Source organism: Brachycentrus maculatus, unplaced genomic scaffold (genome assembly GCF_059751285.1).
Source record: "Brachycentrus maculatus isolate JH-2025_06_01 unplaced genomic scaffold, ASM5975128v1 h1tg000116l, whole genome shotgun sequence".
Taxonomy (NCBI): domain Eukaryota; kingdom Metazoa; phylum Arthropoda; class Insecta; order Trichoptera; family Brachycentridae; genus Brachycentrus; species Brachycentrus maculatus.
In genome coordinates, this window is record NW_028280869.1 from 896,747 (window position 1) to 916,789 (window position 20,043).

Consider the following 20,043-nt stretch of genomic DNA (forward strand, 5'->3'; position numbering starts at 1 on the left):
ATGAGTCTCATCAACTGCTTCGAGCTTTCTCAGTTAGCTACTCCGCAGTTTCCATACAAAAATCTGATTCCCCGCACACTCAACAGCATGTGTCCATTATGACTGCTCGCTGACTACTCTTATTGAAACTGCAGAGTACCCAACTACGGGAGCTTGATGCAGTTCACTCCGCGTGAAGCCGTTAGTGTACTCTCACAATTACTATGTAAAATATTAATTTATAATTCAGTTATAAAAGTTTAGCTTAGCTAGTCTAGCATTTGTATCTGTGTATTTTACGTTTTATATTGATATTGGCACTTCTTAAATGTGTGTATTTAAAAAAAAAAAAAACAGTGTGTTTACTATGTATTATTTTCACATTTGCAAGATTGAATAATTTATTCTTATGTAAGATTTGAAGCCCTTATTGGGAGAATTGACTTTTGAAATTAGTGATTAAGAAAACAATATACATATATGGAGCCTTGAAGATATAAAAAGATCATTAAATATAAAAGATCCACTAGTAAAAATTAGCATATTTCACTTGTGGTCTACTTGTATTCCGAAAAGCTCTTTATTCTACATATTTTATTCATATACTGGTTGTTAGCTGCCTACCATGGATTATTTGTGATAATCCAGAAACAAAGGAGTTAGTTTAACCTTTTGATTGCAAAAACTATGTTAATATGTTTGCATGCTGGCGATACTGGCCATACAACTTTTCTACTCATCTCCATAGTGTTTTGGGTAGTGTCAATATTGGAACATACACAGACTTAGAGATTTATTAAAATAATGTATGACAAACTAAGATATGGCATGCAGAGACATCTCTCGGGATAATCGTGACATACTAAGATATGAAAATATTTGTTAAAAATTCTGACATACGCAGTTAAAAAACATATGCGGCGAAAAGGTAAATTAGCTATAGAATGCTAAAAGTCTATTGAGATTCATTAATTGAATAGTTTAAATGTCAGACTTGTTTGGTTATAAACATTTTGGTATTCCTAACTCTTTTTATTTAATTTACTAAAGTGATATTTTCAGGTCTCCATAATATGTCAGTTGCTTTGTGCCTTAAAATTGTAATCCAAAAAAGATTATAAATATATATTATACTAAGTTCAAAAGAGTACAAAGTCTAATAAAGCAAGTTACGCTGAAGGAAAAACCCTTTTTAAAGGTTATAAAATGATAAGTGTACACATTTTTACTATAATACATAATATTACATATTAACCCTTCCCAGGTTTACTATCATAAGCAACAATTTGAGTTTGTTAAATGTATCTCACTATATCTTAAGTTCAGATTAACAAAAAATTGTAATTAAATGAATTTTTTTTTTGGATGCGAAACACATTTCATAGCTTACTATAGTATACACAGAAACGCTTGATATGCGTTGGTCTAGGACCAGGTTTTCAATTTTTTAGACTAGCGCCCCTTGCTAAAATATTTCATCGATTCAGAAAACCAAATATATTACCCATTTTGCAGACCTCCGTTCTGCATTCTAGGGCTTCTAGTATCCTGTAGAAAATCCAGCGTCCATCAGGGGGCGGTATCGCCCCATTTAAGAACCTATGGTCTAGGAAGACACTTGAAAAATAAAATCAATGTACAAATATTTGTACAGTTAACGTTGTAAATATTTATATGCATGTGTTTACATTTTCAAAAGTGGTCAGTTTTTTTTACTATTTTCAAATGAAACGTTAACAAAATGAATGAGATTATCAATGCTGAAATTGGGAGATTTCTATAATATTATATTTTAACCGTGCATCGTCAAACTTCCTGAACAGATGACACAAATAATAAATAATATGATTTACTATAAGCCTTCTAAATAATTATTGGAAACGTGTATATTCTTTAAGTTTAATAATTATTTCTATTGTAATTTGTGTGTAATAAATAATTTATTAAGACATCGTTATTTCACGGATTTTAAAAGACATCATTATGTATTGTTATTTAAGAAAATGTATAAATATACTATTACTGTTGCATTTTTCCTTTAATAATAATCTTCTCCAAATAATGATATAACCATTATACTGTAAATATCATTAATAGTGGCCGATTATAACAATATTTTTGTTTGGTTTGACAATGATGACATTTCAAAGAACAAAATAAACCCCATATCTATGTTTTTCGTATTGTTAGTAATTCTATAAGCTAAGAACGAGTATCCTTGTAAGTTTTAACTTAAATTACAATCATCCTTCATTATCTATGAATCTTTCCGTGTGCAGTTTAGTTACTCTTGTTGTGAAATGATTAATTTTAAAGAAATCATGAAATTGGTTTGTCTCGTCGAATAATGTGACGCTTGATAAAGTAGTGAACAAAACTAATCAGATATGTATTTGTTTTAAATATAATTTATTAGGGTATTTAAAGGTTCACCTGATTTCATATAAATCCAAATTTTCCCGGCAAAACATTGTTAATGCCAGTTATGTAAAAATCGGTTATTATTTTTTTTGTAAATTTGTTAAAAATATGCATCTAAAAAAAAACAACTTTGGAGCACTTCAATGATCGCTTGAAAGTGTGAGATTTTTTCCATATCATTTGTATTTTTAACAGATTTGTAAAAAAATCTTAACTGGGATTTTCAATATTTTGCCATGAATGCTTTGATTCTTCCGAGGAAAAAAAAAACAAAATTGAAGAATTGTTTTGCTTTTATAGAAGTCATGTGAACCTTTTTCTATGACCTACTACTTAAGTTTTTTATCCAATAATTTCTCTGAACATTCCGAATTTTGTGGGCATATTGCGAAAACTAAGTTAAAAAAATATTATTTTGAAAAAGGTAATCCACATGTTTTTTTTTTATCTTTATGATATTTAGTTATGTCAACTTGTTCGAGTATGTTTTCGTTGTTTGCTCACAATATATCAATATCTTTCATTCCTCTTTAATTCCTAAAATGTCTTTACATTCTCACTTTTCCGTCCTCCAATTAGTTTAGTGCCAAAGTACATATTTTATTGTCCTATAAAACTTTTTGAAAATTATTCCCTTTTGAATATTTTATTTGTGTTTTCATATTGATTTAACAAAAAGTTAACATTGTGGCAGCTGTTTCATTTGACACTGGGACTGCCAAGGCGCCCACGAGTAAAATGATCTGTTTTCTCGCATAAAGTGCATTTTTTAAAAATTTCTTAATGTAATAAATATAGATATCAATATAAATCCCAATTATAAAATTTCAGTGACAGCTGTTTCATCTTGTATGTGTGTTTTAAAATTAGTTTCACGGAGTTTCTACTCAAATTCTTCATTAATCAAATTTCTCTATTTATTTATATATTTTTGCTGTTATTAGTTGCATTTTTAAGTTGTTTGTAATAATGTATTTATATGGTATAAATATACATAAAATAATAAATATGAAATTAACACATTCAACTTAATTTATGATTCACTATCCGACTATACATTTTGTATTTATAAATAAACTTGACCTGTTACCCATCCTTCCCTCACTTTATATTCGCTCGAGTGTTGTGGGATGTCCAACGGATGCCCATCTTCTTCTCCGTCTTATTCCTCATTACTGAGGGTTATTCCTCATTACTTGTGGAAGCAATCACTCTTCTCCAGTTACCCTTGAATGCGCTGTACGTAGCGCTCCAACCACCGAGGTACCTGCTGCTGCCTTAATTTGATCGGTCCATAGTGTGGGGGTCTTCCTCTCCCCCTCTTCCCCTCCAGGCTACCGATCACAATTAGTCGTTCCAGGCTATCCTTGTTGCCACGTGCAACGTGTCCAAAGAACTGGAGAATCCGTCGGGTACAGACGCTGCTTTTATAGTCCATGTTTCAGCAGCATAGAGAAAAATGGAGTGGACCAAGCTCCTGACAAGCTTCATCTTGTTATTGTTACTCACACCCCGGTCTTTCCAGATTTTGTCTAGCTTAGACATGGCACTTTTGGCGATGGCGATACGACGTCTGATCTCTTCTTCGCAAGTTCGTTCATTGCTGATTTGAGATCCAAGGAACTGAAACTCGTTTATTATCTCTAAAACTTCAAGCGAGTTCCCGAGATCACCAAACTTCTTACAACGATCTATGATCATGATTTTGGTTTTACTCTGGTTAATCTCCAGTCCCAGTGCCTTGCTCTCAATCTCTACTCGTTTAAGGAGATCTACCATCTCTTTTCGATCTTAGGCCAAAAATGTTGTGTCGTCCACGTATCGTATATTGGACAGCTTTATGCCACTAATGGACACTCCTCCATTCCATTCGTAGAGAGTCTTGCGCATTGTGTATTCCCCATAGAAGTTAAACTTTTTATCACATAGGAGGCCATTATTCATTTTGCTAAAATACAGAAAGTATCTGTACCACGTTGAATGTGTTAAAATCATTTGAACCAAACGCTATCGGACAAATTACGGTGAGATTGAGAATTGGGAAAATGTATTTGTACTTAAGCTTTATTAATTTTTACTTATTATAAAATCAGTGCAATAGAAATTATCCAGATCCTCCAACACCCACGAGTGTAAATTGTATATTGATTTGTAGATCAGTAACACCCGTGACAAAAATAATACTTACCCACTTACCAATATCCAAAAACCGAACATACTAACTTAATTCTTAAAAGTAAATACTGTAAAAATGTAAATACATGGTGATTTTTTTCCCAATAATAAATAGGTTTCATTAGTTATACCTTTTTGAAACAAGGATGACATAATGTGTTTTCCCTTTTCAAATGATAAATTTTCAGACCTTATTGACTTTCTCAGAACTTGACCCTTTATTATTTTCCCATATTGAGCACAGAAACTGTATCAGTATTAAAGCAAACTGGAGATGCAAATCAATAAATATTTTCACTAACTCATCTCGTTCTCGGTACACTTAATATCTAGTTGTTTATGATTTTAGGTTTACATATGTGTGTATGTACCTATAATGTTTAGTTTTGGGTTGGTATTCCATATTAGACTACTATTACTTTAACAATCATTGGTTTGCAACTTTGTTTATTATTTTGCAAATTTCTTGTTATACTTATAGATAGACCCGTAATTACAACTTTTACAAAAACCTCGCAGAATCCAGTTCCACTAAAATATGGAAATGTGTACTTTAAAATGTCAGGTACCCCATCTGTGCTTAGTATGTGAGCTGTTTTGATTATTCAACCACATATATTGTATGAAAGCATTATTCCAATAATTTTTTTATCTATATACTGTCATATGTTTACACCCGACATTGTGCCTTAATATCGCCCTGAAATGTACTCATTGAACAATGTATACAAGAGAAACAAATATAATTTATATATACACATATTGGATTTTTCTTTTCTATTCCCACAACTGATTATGTAGCTTAATATATTACCGAATATAACACATAATATCACATGTGCCCTCCCATGTGTGAAAACTTTGTGTCCCAGTAATAAATATGAATGAATTTTCACTCTAATATTTATTATCTGTGATGGTACCTGACTCAGGACTCAGGACTTGCCTTCTAGATTACGTTATTCATTAATTATAATGATGAATACGACACTACTTGGATATGCTGCAGGGCCTATGGACCGTTAAAGGTTAGAAGAAGAATTATTCATCCACATCTGCTCAAAACATTCATACCCTGTTGATTTTAATGACACACCTACTTATTTGTTATTGATGCTGCATTTTATATCTCCTATCGTCATCTGAATGGCAAAGGACATGGCAATCGATAAACATGGTTCAAGACTTAGTAGCTTTGTGAATTCAATTTCTTGAAAAAAAGTTCCCTTCAGCAATTTAGCAACTTTATTTTGAAAAATATAAAAATGTTAGTATGTACATAAATTACAGACAAATATCTGAGGGTTAAAAATAATAATAATAAGCTGAAATAGTCAACACTACATAAATAAATTATGGGGTGTACAAGAATACAATACAGAAGTACTCGCAGCAATGTGTACTTCTGTTTTTACTAATAGATACATAGATAGATAGATACATAGGTTCAATAGAACTTTTTTTTATATCCTATCTATGTATGCAATTTATAATTTTCTATGTTAATTACTTTTTACAATTTTAAGACAAAACTAGGCACTTGTGCTATTAAAATTTAATAATTCAGAGCAGTGAGCAGAATAAAAATAGTTATATAATAGAATAAATAACAAGATGGGACATTGATATCCTATTTTTGATACTTTATGCACATTTTAAGTTTTAATAAAAATCAGAAATGTCATGCAAAGTTTGGAGTTATTTTTGGAAATTTCTAAATGATTATTTTAGTTGTTTTTTTTTCTTTCATGCATTTGCATAAAAATATATCAATGTAATAACTTAAATATGTCAACATTATTATTTTTTTTTAAAGAAAAAACATATAACTAGGTGATATATAAAATTACAAATGCCAGCATGACAGAACCATTTCAAGTACAAAAAAAGCACCTTAAAACATATTCTTGACAAAATATACTTAAATAAAAAGAACAATTACCCAGTATAATTTCCATTACTAGATGATGAAAGATCTCAGAAGGTTTTTTTTTTATTAAATTTTACTTGGTCACTACCACTATTTCTTCAAATGTATTGTGACACGTGCTTCGATGCATTTAGCATCATTATTAAAAAAACAACGGTGTTTGACAATGATAATTTTAAGAAATAGTAATATTTAAATTCAAAACAGATTGATTTATTATATTATATAGTGACTGTCGAATTAATTAATGAAATTATCTTAAAAGGTTTTACATAGCAAATGTTTTATAATTATCTAATAAAAATTATATGTAACCATCTTTCATAAATATGATTTGGCAGTCACTTTGTGGTAAAATCTATTTATTTTAAATTCAAGTTTTACTTAGTAAATACCACTTTTTCTTGAAATCTATTGTGACATGTGTTTCGGTGCATTCCGCATTATTTTTAAACACCCCATCCAGTGTTTGAAAATTATGCGGAATGTGTCGAAACACGTGTCACAATAGATTTGAATAAATAGAGGTATTTACTAAGTAAAACTTAAATTAAAAATATAATCATCTTCTTACAAGAGAACTTTTTTGGTTAAACTTTTTAAATTTTCATCCGTTTAGATGCTGATATTGTTTTCGGTATATTGTGTATTATTGGCGCTTCTTACCATTATAATATTAATACTAAAAAAAATACAATTGTATTTTTTTACTGATTAGTGAAAAAAGGTGTCATTACCATTATTATTTTACTTAGATAAAAGTCTTATATAAAAATAATACGTATATGGAGAGTTTTAGAAGATGTTTTAACCAAATATGTATACATATATGTATTTGGTGTTGGAAATGTACACTGAACTGTTCTTAGGATGCATTAAGTAAAAAGAACTTGATACCGCTACTTTTGTATGTATCAAGTATGTACATTAGATGTAATGTATTGAAGTACTAGTACTTGTTCTTGAGTATGAGACAGCCCTGATTTGTGATCAATTTTCAATTGAAAATGAGATGTATTTGTAGTAATTCTGAGTATATCCGAACATAAACATAATCTAAAAAGAATTACTATGTTATCTTCCAAGTACTGTGTGAATCGAGTGCAATAGTCTATGAGAAAATTCCTTTCGCACTTAGAAGTAGTCCTCTTCTCACAATGTGATCCCCACTCTCTGATGTTGCTCCGGGAGAGTGTTATCGATGAGGTTAGCCCAGTCCGGAACGCGAGGGTCCTTCACGTAGGTGTCCTTGGACAGCGAGCGGGTGTTGATGAGATCCGTCCCTCCGAAGATAGCCCCGCCGAGCCACGAGATGTAGTTCTCCTTGGCCGGGGCCGTGTGGAATTTAAACTCCTTGGGGAAGAAACGGTCTCGGTAGAGTGGCTGCTGAATGAGGTACTCCAGCTCCGACTTGAGACGGGACTTGATGCCGGGCAACAGGGCCGTCCCGCCCGTGAGGAGAATGGACTCCGAGAGTGGCTTCCTCGTATCAATGGGGCACTAAAAAGCAGTTATGGAACAACTATAAAAACAACTTTCAATTTTAATTTAAATAATAAAAGTGTGGTATTTTGAGTAATGGTGTAAAACGTACCCGAACTTATGCCACTAGAAGAAAGAGCTAAATCTGATCAATGGCGATCTTCTGACTTAAAACAACAGTCTCATATATGATAACCAGCTTAATAAATCTATAGAAATTGCTGCAATATTTCATATTTACATAAATTTACATTTGTCGATCCTCTTTTGTATTGCATAATTTCTAATAATATAATAATACATTGCGTGATTTCACTTTAAACTAATAAATTCAATCATAAACCTAAGTATGATGTTTGAACATCACTATAATGTCAATATTGCCATTTATAAGAGTTTTCTTCTGACCCTTATCCACGCAAAATGGTACATTGGATTGATGCAATCTTTACTGGATTGTTAATTATATTCAGGCGCCGGTGATCAGTTTGCACTTTGCATACGTATGACAGAGGTAGGAACGTGTTTAGGGTAATATGAAATAAGTATTAGACTGAAAAATTAAAGGATCTCCAGCACAATAGTATAATGCGTTAACTATTATGCTATAATGGAGGTAGAGTAAAATAATCAGAGACAATTAACCTTAAGTATGGAGTCCAGAATAATGTTCCCCAGCGCTAGGTTGTCATTGTCCCGGGGGAACATGACTTCGGCGGCGAGCTCGCGCGTGCGGCCCGACACGGTGATGGTGGTGTTGCCGCGCAGAGGGTAGCGCACGGAGGGGGGCGGTGCGGGAGGCGCGCCACGACCATACTCCTCCGAACGGTCCATTGTGGTCACAAAACACGTTTTTACTAAAATAGTAATCATAACTGATAATACGTTTGTAATTATTTTTAACCATCAACTTATGTTATGTTCAGTGGCGTGCAGAGAGGATTAATTAGGGTAGGCAGTACGGCTGTCCAAACTTAAAACACAGTAAGGGACATTTTTTTTGTAGTATGTTATTTTTGCATTTTTGGACTTAGTAGAATCTACTTAGTCCAAAAATGCAAAAAAAACGTACTACAAAAAAAATTTTCCTTACTGTGTTTTAAGTTTGGACAGCCGAGTAGAGGAAGGTAGTAAGTTAAGCTACTATGCTAGTCTGCAAGTTAGAAGTTGGCCATCGGCAATGACGAGGAGCGCAACAAGCTGCCCTCCAGCGCGATCATCGCTCAGGGAGGCGTCCTGCCCAACACGTTGGCCATTCTCCAGCCCACGGGAATCGAGAGATCCTCGTGGGCTGGCTTCCTCTCGGAAGGCGTTACAAATGTCGGTTCGTCTTTTCCCTGTCATATAGACTCAGCCCACTCGACGTCCCGAGACTGATTGACGTTTTAATAATAATATAAAATTTATTTTAATATAAATTAATTTTTTGTGTATCATTATCATCATTATCCTATTATTTTTATCCATCTGTATAAGCGCCCTTGAGGTAATATTTTACGAAAATGACACTGTTCCTCCCAAATTACATAGTTTATTCAAACGTTTTATTTTATATTTCATTTTAATTTCAATACTGACAAAACAACTTGGCCTAGGCAGTGGATAGACAGTGTCTTATATTTTAGGAGAGATTAAAATCCATATACGTATGAATTAATTTCTTAGAATATATGTACTTTTTTACTGAAGCAAGTATGTCTATGTATTCATGTATAGAAATTAAGATTATAATACATATAAGGGATAAATATTCGGGATGAACAGAGGGATGCAGTTTATTGACTTTCATATGTTTACAAATATTTTTCCCACCACACGTAACTACTTTGGCTAAATAAATATGTGTTCTACATTGCGCTTTCCGTCTTCCTCATCATCAAGTGTTCCAGTACCATCAGTCGTTACAGGCGCTATAGCGAATCACAAATGTATAAGTACTACTTAAAAGGGAACTGTTATGTTACTTTTGATGTCCTCGATGACCTTCTCGGGCAGGTTGAGTTGGGCGGCGTTGTCCTGGTCGAGGAGCTCCCTGAGGCGCTGGTGCAAGTGGCGCGCGGCGAGCGCCTGTGCCGCCCAGCCGCGCAGCACCGCCACGCCGTGCACCACGGGCGTGACTAGCGCCTCCTCGTGGCCCAGCTCCAGCACCAGGCAGCTCGGCGCTCCCAGCGTCATCGCGGCCATTAGCGGCGCAGGCGCAAACAGCACCGAGGACACCTGACATCAATTATGATACGAATGTTGGATTATTTTTGACATCTCAGCATAGATGAAGAAGAATATGGAAGCCTGGGATGCTTTAAAGCATTAAATAAATAAATTGGTCAAATTACAATCTAAAATAAAATTGAAAATTATATTTTCAAGTGTTTCTCAAGTATGTGAATATAATCCAGGATTCGGACCTCACATACAAATGAAAGAGTCTCTGCTTAGTAAAAGTATTCCTCATCCCTACCATAGATGTCTCTAGTGAACTCGCGTATAGTAAAGTTTGATCAATATATCTAGAAGTTTCAAGAAATTGAGTAGTGTGGTCGTCAATTAATGGGTAGAATTGGTGAATGTTACACGTATGTAAAGTGATCACTCAAACCAGCCTATGACGGTCGTCAGCCCCGTAAATGCCACTTACAGTCTAGACTTCCATATTCTTTTTCATCTTTGATGAGATGTCAAAAAATAATGTTAACTCCTATAATTGGAGATAACCCAGATTTGTGAACCAGTATTTGGACACACTCAAAATGTTGTAAATAAGACTTATATTATTCTTGTTGTAAATAAATTCCATTAAATTATTTTCTAAATCCACTCTGTAATCACATATTTAAAAATAATAAATAAGAGATATGCTTACCTCGAAATAGCAGAAGAGGACTTTTGCTAAAGTATCTCTGAATATTGTAGGACTAGGAGAAGAGATTCCACTATAACAATAATATTAAAACCCTTATCCGCACCCCAATGGTGCATAGGGCACTGTGTCATATAAACGCAGTGTTATCTTGATCGTTTTACACATGAAGGAAAGGTGATCAGCCCTCCGCTTCAGGTACCAGTCCATGGTAATATTGAATAAATAATAATAAATAAGAGATATGCTTACCTCGAAATGGCAGAAGAGGACTTTTGCTAAAGTATCTCTGAATATTGTAGGACTTAGAAGTGATTCCACTATAATAATAAATAAGAGATATGCTTACCTCGAAATGGCAGAAGAGGACTTTTGCTAAAGTATCTCTGAATATTGTAGGACTTAGAAGTGATTCCACTATAATAATAAATAAGAGATATGCTTACCTCGAAATGGCAGAAGAGGACTTTTGCTAAAGTATCTCTGAATATTGTAGGACTTAGAAGTGATTCCACTATAATAATAAATAAGAGATATGCTTACCTCGAAATGGCAGAAGAGGACTTTTGCTAAAGTATCTCTGAATATTGTAGGACTTAGAAGAGATTCCACTATAATAATAAATAAGAGGATATGCTTACCTCGAAATGGCAGAAGAGGACTTTTGCTAAAGTATCTCTGAATATTGTAGGACTTAGAAGAGATTCCACTATAATAACTTTTCTATCCTTCGGGCTCACTAGGACGTGCCTGGAAAAATATTTGTGTTTAAAAACAATAAGACTTATATTATTTTTTGTCATCTCAGCATAGATAAAGAAGAATATGGAAGTCTGGACATTTACTGGGCTCACGATCTTTATTTAAACTTGTTTAAGTGATCACTTTACACATGTGTTACATTCACCAATTTTGCCCATGATTGAAAACCACAGTACCAAATTCTTGGAACTTCTAAATATATTGTTTAAATTCGAAACATTGTGCTTGAACTCACTAGAATTTCACTAGGGACATCTATGGTGAGATTAAAGAAGCTTTTTTACTAAGCAGAAACTCTTTGTGTGAGGTTTCTATGTGAGGTCCGGATCCTGGATTATCATTTAATTATTTTTATTTTAGCTTATAATTTGACCAGTTAATTTATTTACAACATTTTGAATAAAATACTTGTTCAACAATCTGGATTATCTACACATAGGAGTTATTTTTTATATTATTTTTTGACATCAATATGGAAGTCTGGGCCCAGACTTCCATATTCTTCTTTATCTATGTTGAGATGTCAAAAAATAATATAAAAAATAACTACTAATTGGAAATAATCCAGATTTGTGAACAAGTCTTTGGACACTAAAAATGTTGTAAATAAGACTTATTATTTTGTAAGCTGTAAAAGAGGTCTGCTTCCATGTTGATGTGGTTGGGAGAGATGGAAGTCAAAATAAAGTCATTTTACACTCTAATATATTTTTAAATCACCCTGGATCGGTACCTGTAACGCAAGACTAATCGCCTTGCCTTTGTGCACGGGGTGCGGATAGTGGCTAACCACTGAGGAAGATAACTTTTTTTATCTCTTAATGTTCAACAGTATTCGTAACATAATTGTGGAATTATATAATTGGCATTTATCGTTGTCAATCTAGAAGAATCCATAACTGAAAATACCAGAATTGTATTCAAATTTTGACTTTGTATGTGTAAAATTCCAGCAAACAATATGGAAATACATAAAAAGTGAAAATCTTGTGAGATGATTTTTTTCGCTAATATTTTGATGGTTCCCAATATCCAGGTCAACAGCATAGCAGCCAATTACATTAAATTAGTTTTGAAGATCATTTTGTAAATATCTCAATTAACACATTTCGTTGTATTCATTACTCGGGAACAATATTGACATATTTAAAAAAAAAAGTTGTTTGAGTGAATATTTTCTAAGTGCTTTATTATTAGAAGAGTCAACTAGTTGGAATAAGAGTGGAAACTGTGTATACTTGAAACAGTCTATCACATACCTGAAGTATAAAATGTGAATAAATTCTACCAAAGTATTGTATAATTCCTCTACAGACGAAAATTGGAAAACGTTTTTCACTTCTTTAGTTTTAGGGCACGTGTACTCGGATGGAATGATACATCTTGGAGAAGCCTCCCCGGTAAAGCCAAACCTGTAATTTGTAAAAAAAAATACAGTCACTACATAATACATTTATTACAAAAATACACGTATGTAGGTAGAAAAGGCGATTTCTGCTTACTTGGTGTAAGCGGCACCGATATCCAAAACTACCGCCTGTTTTTCGTGAATAAGAGCAATTCCTTCATAAAGAGGCATTTTAGTTATTCACTATTATTTCACGAAATGTTTCAATTAATAAAACAACCAAAATGTTACATATTATTTCAAATAACCACAAACGAATGTGTCAATCGTGTCAAAGTGACAGTTCGAGACCATGGATTGCATAGATTGTGTGATATAGATCGTAAGCTTTTTATTTACAAATTGTGTATGATGAAAGAAGAGATAGCGGCCTACAAAATACGCTATTTCTTTTTTGACCGTATAAAAACCTCAATTTGTTGTCCTTTTCTTATTCGTATTGGAGAAACGAGGATACGTAATCCCGAAGTTAAGCTTGTGGTGCCTGTACACATCAAAGTAAATTAATTTATTTGCATAGAGGCGCTCCCATAAACACACCTCTATAATAAATTTCTATTTAAGCACGAAATTTGAATTGAATAATGTTTCACAATGGCGATTTTATTAGGAATACACTCAAGTTTTATTATTTAATTGTTCAGTAGGCGAATATACTCCTTCGCATTGTGGGAATTTAGGATACATGGCAAAATACAATGGGAACTATCTATCATATGAACTTGGGTTTATAGTTTGGATGATAAAAGAAACATCACTATGAAGCGCTAACCACGTAGATAATCCAATGGATTACAGTTGTTAAAATCTTACAAGTTTAAACACTAAAATAAAAAAAGCCTAGTTAGGCTTAATTAAAATAGTTGTTTTTTCTCTTAAAAAAATCTCACTATGTACAGTTAGTTCACTCCACTAGGAATTTTTATTTTATTATATTCTCACAATTGATTCCCAGTAAAAATATAGTGATTTTTCACTATATTCTTTAAATATCGGATTATTTATGGGATTGAGATATACAGTTTTTTATGCACCACTCAGGGGTTAAAAGAACTACTACTATTACCATCACGCCGTTTCCCCGCAGGGGTAGGCAGAAGGGATGGAACGCCACACTCTTCTGTCCTGACATACACTCCTCGCCTCCTTCACATCCATACATTTAGTCATACATGCCCTCCGATTACGCAGACTTTTGACACCACCAGATTTTAGGTTCTGATTGTGCCAAGTCTTTTTCGGCTGTCCTCGTTCTGTTTTCCCTCTCACATTCGCCACATATATTTTCTTAGTCATTCTCTCGCCATCCATTCGCTCCACATGTCCATACCACCTTAAAGCACTCTGTCTAATCTTTTCAATTATTCCTTGTTCAGCCTTACATTCCTTTCTTATATCTTCGTTTTTTAATTCTATCATACAATGATTTTGCACACATTCGTCTGAGGGAGCACATTTCACCAGCGTTCACTTTGCTTTCACCCTTCCTTTGCCAGTTCCATGTTTCACTCCCATACATTAGTGTCGGTACCAGCACGCCGTTGTGAGCCACTAGCTTGGCTTCCATGGACATATTTTTATTTGCAATCACTCTGTTCAAAGCACCATTTATTCTATTCCCTGCATTCACTCTTCTCTCAATATCCTTATCCACTTTTCCATCACTTGTGAACATGCTTCCTAGATATAAAAATTCTTGCACCTGTCCAGGGATTCATTGTGTATGATAATCTTGCATTCTGTCATATCTTTCTCTCATTCAAACACCATGACCTTTGAATTACTTTCATTCATTGCCAGATCATTTTCCATACATACATCATACATTCTTGACACTATTAGTTGCAAATCTTCCGCCCCGTTCGCTAGCAGTACGGCGTCATCCGCATACAGTATGCAACTAACAGTCATATACATCATTTTCACTCCGATTTCCATACTTTCAATCTCTTTTATACAATGGTCCATTTACAGATTAAACAACCATGGTGACATTACACATCCCTGCTTTACGCTTTTGGATATTGCAAACCATGATGTAATGCCCCCATTCACTCGTATACTAGATAGCTGTGCTACCCTCGTAGAGGTAAGCAACTGCTTGTATTAGTTTATTGTCTACTCCATATTTTTCCAGCACGCTCCATAATTTCATCCTATCAACCTTATCATACGCTTTCTGCAGATCCACGAAGGCACAGAACAGTAACTGATTTTTAGCCAAAAAAAATTCAGCGAATGCGAATACGAATGTAGTGCAAAAATTTGATCTGTGCAACCTCATAAAAACTCAAATAGTTTATAACTTTTTATTCGTATTATATTACATAACCAATATATTATAAATCCAAAATGATAATTTGTAGAACATAAACAAACGAAGCTTATTTAAAAATTAAGCTATAAGTCTTCTTAATATAATATTCTTCTATAAAGTTCTTACTTTTAAGTACAATTTAATAGTAATAAGTTTGCGATAGGTAAAGATATGTAGCACAAGTTGTGTGAAACCCTTCACCTAAAATATGTAGACTTATGTTTGCATTGTGTTCATTATGCAATGCAATTAACAGTAAGTTAAATAAACAATAAAATATTTTTTTTAATTAATTGAAATAATAAAGATTTAAGTACTTTGAACATTATGTTGTCATGTCTTTATGATTAATTTTAATCCTTATTGAAGATTCAAAATCATGATTAAGAGTACACTTAATTTTAATGACCCAAGTAATCAAAATGGGTCTAATATAACTTTTTTTATTAGACATACAATATTATATCACAATCGGTACTATTATTATTGACATGTGAAGAAATTGTTTAAAATTATAGTTTAAGGAATATTTATGTTTATATATATATATATATATATATATATATATATATATATATATATATATATATATATATATATATATATATATATATATATATATATCTACATATAAACATAAATATTCCTTAAACTATAATTTTAAACAATTCCATCTTTTAAAAAAATTTTAATAAAAGGCAGGGTGTCATTCTTAGTACAGGAATAATAATATAGTTTTCTTAAAATTTAAATATTTTATGTAAATAATACTGGACATTATGATATTCATGCCACTTTGATATTCTATAATGTCATTATATTAAAAATTAAATAGATATAATAAACATAAAACTATGCATTAATAATATATATATATATATATATATATATATATATATATATATATATATATATATATATATATATATATATATATATATATATATGTGTTTCATTTTTCAACTCAGTTCCGTGCCTCTAATTTGTCATCCTCACCACGAACCTCTAAATTTACTATTTCTTATTCTTACTATCTATTATTTACTAAACACACACTTCGTGGAGATCCCTTGATTTGTATTACAATAACAGATACATATGTCTCAAACTTTTTTTAATGTTAAATTATTCACTCAAGCTTCAAAGCTTTCAAATTCAAGAATTCAAATTCTTATTTATCATTATTGTGCTGTCTTCAACGATATCAAATAAAATATGTAAAAAATATTTTTTTACTGTGTCTTTTTCACAAACACTTAAGTAATATTATGTTACATGGTGCGAATGATTACTTCATTATATATCTAAATATATATTTTATCTGCTTAAAGTTATCATCATTTAATTACAGTTTTTAACTATTAGTTTGTACACAAGAGGAAATTTCTCCTCGGGTAGATATCAATAATATGAGGAATAAGCTGCTACTAAGTTAGTTAGTTAGCCACATATTAAGCAAACAATAGTTAAAAGTTGGTTATAGAAGCCTTAGATGCTCACAAAAGTTTGAGAGGACCACGGTGTTTGGGTTAAAAATTATGTTCAAAAGGAAACAAACGTTAAAAATTTTGTAAAAATATAACTCTTCATTAATTTCTCTATATAAAAAAACAAATCAATAAATAACTTAATTAATAATTGGGTATAAAAATGCGCTGTAAAAAGTACCTACATAATTGTCATATTTTTATAACATAAAGCGAATTGAAATGGAAAACCAGATTTCTTTCACAATAAAGATGTGATACTTAGTAAATAATTAACTGTAATCATTTCCACCCATCAATAAGAAGTGGATAAATCTATAAACAGTATTCAGTTACAGCAATATTTTTTTCGTAAACCAGACTATAGCGAGAAGAAAAAAAATGGTGAGGATTTTTTTAAAAATAAGAGAGGTCTTAGTTAAAGATTGCATGAAGTATTAAGTGTTTTTAATACATCATTCTGAAATTTCAGAATTCATTGTTCCATCCATCATCAAGCTGGTGCTGACGCTGCTTTTACACAAATTAAACGCCATCTCAATTATTATTTCCTATTCTAATGAAGTGCTAATGCACTTCTTGAGTTTTCAGACCACATCATGTCGATGACTGATCATCGACATGATGTGGTCTGAAAACTCAAGAAGTGCTAATGAATAGGAAATAATAATTGAGATGGCGTTTAATTTGTGTAACTTCATGGAATACCTAATAAGGTTTGAAACAGTCTCCAAATTAAAATAAATAACAGTAGACCTGTACACCCATGAAGTATTAAATTTAACCCATAAAAGTATTTTATATTTTCCATATCCTTTATTTACAGGAATCCCTTTGTCTCGGAGGATTTTACAATATTGTCAAAGAGTACTTCGGTTTCCATACCAATATTTGTAAGAATCTCACATATTGAAGTGATAATTGCAAGGATCAAAACATGGAAAAACCGGTGAGGCATTCCTGTTTCCTAGATTCATTTTGAGCCCTGTATTTTTTCTGAAGTTAAATGTGCAGATGTATCTATGAGTCCGGTCTATTAGTCCCCTTCTGTGTCAGCTTGGTGAGGGCCGGAAGTTGCGGGAAGCTGCTCTTGGTGGGTGCCGGATTGAGCTTGGAGCTCAGGAACACGAAGGCTTCATACAGAGACAGTCTCTCCATAGCGCTGACATCGTAGTGCCGCAACTTCTCTCTCGTGCACCAGTTGCACGCTTTGCTGATTGTATTCTCTTCCAGCTTCGGGTCTGGCTGGCCGGTTCGATTGCCCACCACTATTATTGTAGCCTGGTAATTCAATAAGATTATAAATAATTAATTGATGCTCAAAATATACTTACAATAAAAAGCTATGACAAAACTTTAATTTTAAAAAAAGATTACTCAATTATGGTTTTATCTATCCGCCACCCATCCTCAAACTGGTAAACATCATATATTGGTGAGATTGCAAACGAGTTATGTTATGAAAAACCAATTTTACAAAAGAACAAAAAGTTGTCTGATTTTTTTTTTCCCTAAACAAAAATTAAAAACAAAAATTGTTTGTGTTTTTGTTAAGAGGAGTTAAGTTAATTTTTGTTGAAATGATACCAACAAAAAATTTACATCTGAAAATGAAGAAGAGAAAAATTATGAAAAATCATAATTATTCAATTGCAAACCTTAAAATGATTGCCTAAATGTAAGATATCCTAACAAATTAATCGGGGATTAAAAAAAGTTATAAATATTTAAATTATAGTTAACTCTTTTTCAAATTAACTTTCTATAATGTTGAACATTAGTTGTGGGGAAGTTTTCAAGAGTAAAAAAAAGAAGATGAGGTTCATTCAAAGATCAACTATATGTGGGCAGTCTACTTAAATATCGTAGTTACAAGAGTAAGGTCGAAATATGTTTTATTTCTTAAATATCTAAGAACCATTGTGATTTTTTTATTTGAATCATGATGATAAAAATTACAAACACGTAAACAATACATCTGGACAGATGATGGACACTGCAACATTACTATTATAACTAACAGTGAATAGTTATAGCGAATATAGGTGATAATCTTACATCTTTTTTGTCTTTATTTTTTTCGATATCCTTGTGCAAGTACATGAGCAGGGTTTGAGACTCCGGCTTACAGGTGTCATATACCAGGACGTAGCCATCCGCAAAGGCCATATAGTGCTTCTGTAGTCCGTGGAAGTTAGAAGGAGAAGAATTCTCCATGCTTGGGGAATTCAGGCCAGCCGTGTCGTAAAAACATAACCTCTCCTTGGTGCCTCTATCCGTCTCGATATTAGCCACGTAAATGTCTTCGATCGTTGGATAAAACTCGGATGCAGGAGTGACATTTCCGTAAATCAATTGCTCGAGAATGGCAGTTTTGCCAACACTCTTCATTCCACATATTACAACTTTACTAGTTTTTCCCATCGCTTAGCGATAGAAAAATACAATAATAACAAAAGATTATGATTAATCTAAAAACAGTTAGTTTGTCGAAAGAAAACGTGTCGTGGCACTCATAGTAATCATTTTCACTATACTTATTTATTGCACTTTTGAACGACGACTGTAGTTGCTAGAAACATTTATTGATTGTGTTTTTTTCTATATGGGTTTTATCTAGTATAAAAAATAACAAAAAACTTGAAACTGACTAGAATCCAAAATCAGCTGTCAAAAGCACAAAATCACAACAAATAGTAATTTGTGTGTAAGGTGAAGAAAACGCGCTCTCTTTCTAATCTCAAAACATTAGAGTGAAAAGTTTTTTTGATAACTCCATACTTGAATTACGTGGTTATAATGTTTTTTTATTATATATTTTTCAATACAAACTTAGTTTATGGTTTCTAGTATTCTAATTTGTGGTATTCTAGGGTTTCGACATAATAAAGAGATGCCTTTCTTTTTCTTTCTACTACTTAACCATATCCGCTCCCTATTTGTGGAGCGTGGAGTTTGGAGCGTGGAGCGTATGGATTCCGCAAACTGCCTCCAGGTTCTTTTGTTGGCTGGCAGCTCCTTTGAATCCTTCCAAGATAAATCCGCGTCCTGAAGTTCAGGCAAAAACTGCTGACGGTTTGCAGCAGTGGACGTCTTGGGTGGCGGGAACCTGATGTTTTGTAAAAGAAGGCTCCCGGGCAGCGGTGGGCTGCAGGGGGCTCGGAGGGGCTCGTGCGAACCCCTTGTTAAATTGGATTTGGGCCGGCGAGTCCCTTGTTAAATTAA

At 32.8% G+C, this 20,043-nt stretch overlaps 2 protein-coding genes across 2 annotated transcripts; both read right to left on the reverse strand.

Annotated features, from left to right (window-relative positions):
* Positions 1-6,305: 6,305 nt before the first annotated feature.
* On the reverse strand, positions 6,306-13,322 carry Arp10 (Actin-related protein 10). Its single transcript, XM_088259340.1, has 6 exons — positions 13,109-13,322; positions 12,866-13,018; positions 11,486-11,594; positions 9,952-10,204; positions 8,633-8,844; positions 6,306-8,005 (listed from the first exon to the last, which is right to left on the reverse strand). Exons 1-6 carry the CDS (start codon positions 13,183-13,185, stop codon positions 7,658-7,660), a joined length of 1,152 nt encoding a protein of 383 aa, XP_088115466.1. The 5' UTR covers positions 13,186-13,322; the 3' UTR covers positions 6,306-7,657.
* A 4,131-nt stretch (positions 13,323-17,453) lies between these two features.
* On the reverse strand, positions 17,454-19,716 carry kappaB-Ras (NFKB inhibitor interacting Ras like 1). Its single transcript, XM_088259334.1, has 2 exons — positions 18,877-19,716; positions 17,454-18,099 (listed from the first exon to the last, which is right to left on the reverse strand). The coding sequence occupies exons 1-2, from the start codon at positions 19,240-19,242 to the stop codon at positions 17,839-17,841; spliced, it is 627 nt and encodes a 208-aa protein (XP_088115460.1). The 5' UTR covers positions 19,243-19,716; the 3' UTR covers positions 17,454-17,838.
* Positions 19,717-20,043: the final 327 nt, after the last annotated feature.

Coding starts and splice junctions, on each gene's coding strand:
- Arp10 (XM_088259340.1), bottom strand. CDS start 13,185: ATGCCTCTTTATGAAGGAATTGCTCTTATTCACGAAAAACAGGCGGTA. Junction 11,595..12,865: donor ATTCACATTTTATACTTCAG/GTATGTGATAGA, acceptor ATATTTTTCCAG/GCACGTCCTAGTGAGCCCGA. Junction 10,205..11,485: donor TCCTCTTCTGCCATTTCGAG/GTAAGCATATCC, acceptor AATTGATGTCAG/GTGTCCTCGGTGCTGTTTGC.
- kappaB-Ras (XM_088259334.1), bottom strand. CDS start 19,242: ATGGGAAAAACTAGTAAAGTTGTAATATGTGGAATGAAGAGTGTTGGC. Junction 18,100..18,876: donor AAAATAAAGACAAAAAAGAT/GTAAGATTATCA, acceptor TTGAATTACCAG/GCTACAATAATAGTGGTGGG.